This window comes from Sinocyclocheilus rhinocerous, unplaced genomic scaffold (assembly GCF_001515625.1).
Source record: "Sinocyclocheilus rhinocerous isolate Xijiao unplaced genomic scaffold, SAMN03320098_v1.1 scaffold19222, whole genome shotgun sequence".
Lineage (NCBI taxonomy): Eukaryota > Metazoa > Chordata > Actinopteri > Cypriniformes > Cyprinidae > Sinocyclocheilus > Sinocyclocheilus rhinocerous.
The window spans coordinates 1-1,389 of NW_015652997.1; the positions used below are offsets into that span (position 1 = coordinate 1).

At 46.0% G+C, this 1,389-nt stretch overlaps 1 protein-coding gene across 1 annotated transcript in view; it reads left to right on the forward strand.

The window, feature by feature from the left end:
- Nucleotides 1-675: 675 nt before the first annotated feature.
- LOC107715250 (signal peptide peptidase-like 2A) overlaps nt 676-1,389 on the forward strand; it is a gene marked incomplete at its 5' end in the record, with an annotated part of 6,955 nt that continues 6,241 nt past the window's right edge. Inside the window, 4 exons of the mRNA XM_016521335.1 lie at nt 676-777; nt 850-924; nt 996-1,049; nt 1,122-1,175. Coding sequence (XP_016376821.1) covers nt 676-777; nt 850-924; nt 996-1,049; nt 1,122-1,175 — 285 coding nt within the window. The remainder of the gene's footprint in view (nt 778-849; nt 925-995; nt 1,050-1,121; nt 1,176-1,389) is intronic.

The window sequence follows — 1,389 nt, forward strand, 5'->3', positions numbered from 1 at the left end:
CACACACACAGCTCTGTTTTCCTGCTCTGGTCAGTTTATAGTGTGGTTTGTTTTCAGAGTGTCATGCTGCCGTTTCCTCGACACACACACGTCTGTTCCAGACTGATTCACACACAGTTCGTCACTCAGCGTCAGACTGTCCAGTGAAAGAGTGTTTTTACTTCCAGCTCAACAGAACTCAGTCTCTGATGTCAGCAGACGAGTCTCTTCCCATTCACTGTGGTCATTCTGAGTTTCTCACTTCTGCATTCAGTGTGTGTTTTTGAGTTTTTGTGCGTGTGGATCTTTATCTGCTGAAACACACAGCAGACTGTGTCATAACTGCTGCTTTCTATCACTGTATAATACCACAGAGTAGGGCTGCACAATTATTCAGAATAAAACCATAATTGTGCAGTTAACAAATTGCAAAGGCTGCGACTGAAATAAATAATCATGCACTGTGTTTATTTCCATGCGAGCAGCATATGCTGCAGTGTATTTATTAATAAATACTCAAACATTGAAATATTACTATAGTAATATTTCTTATTTTGTTTAATAATATTATAACTTTATTTTTTTATGCATTTTGAGTTGCAATAGCAATTTTTATTCAAAAATTCACAGCACTCCTGCACAGAGACTGAGTTTGAATGGTCTCTCACATGATCGGAGCGCTTCTGACGGTGTGTCTGTGTTCTGCTCGTCTGCAGGTGGATCTGGATTCTTCAGGATCTGCTGGGAATCGCCTTCTGCCTGAACTTCCTGAAAACCATCAGCCTGTCCAACTTTAAGGTGAGCTGTGTTTTCAGTGGCGCGAGCGGCGGCTGTGCTGAGTGTCTGACGTGTGTTTGCTCGTTTCTGCAGATCTGCGTGATTCTGCTCAGTCTGCTGCTGGTCTACGACGTCTTCTTCGTCTTCATCACACCGTTCCTGACGCCGGTGAGTAGCAGCGGATCCACACTCAGCAGCGTCTGCTCATGCTCTTATCTTAATGTGTGTGTGTGTTTCAGAATGGAGAGAGCATCATGGTGCAGGTGGCTCTCGGCCCCGGCGCGGGAGGGAAGGTGAGTGCGAGCGCGTCGTGTGATCTGTGTGCGATTGATGTAAGGCTCACTAACAGCAGCTTCTGGTTTTAGGGTGACAGCAATGTAGTGGAGGTTCCAGGCGACAACACGTCCTCCTACGAGAAAGTAAGACACACACACACACTCACACACACACACTCTCACACTCACATACACACACACACACACACACTCACACACACACACACACACACACACTCACACACACACACACACACACACACTCACACACACACACACACACACACACTCACACACACACACACACACACACTCTCACACTCACACACACTCTCACACACACACACACACACACACA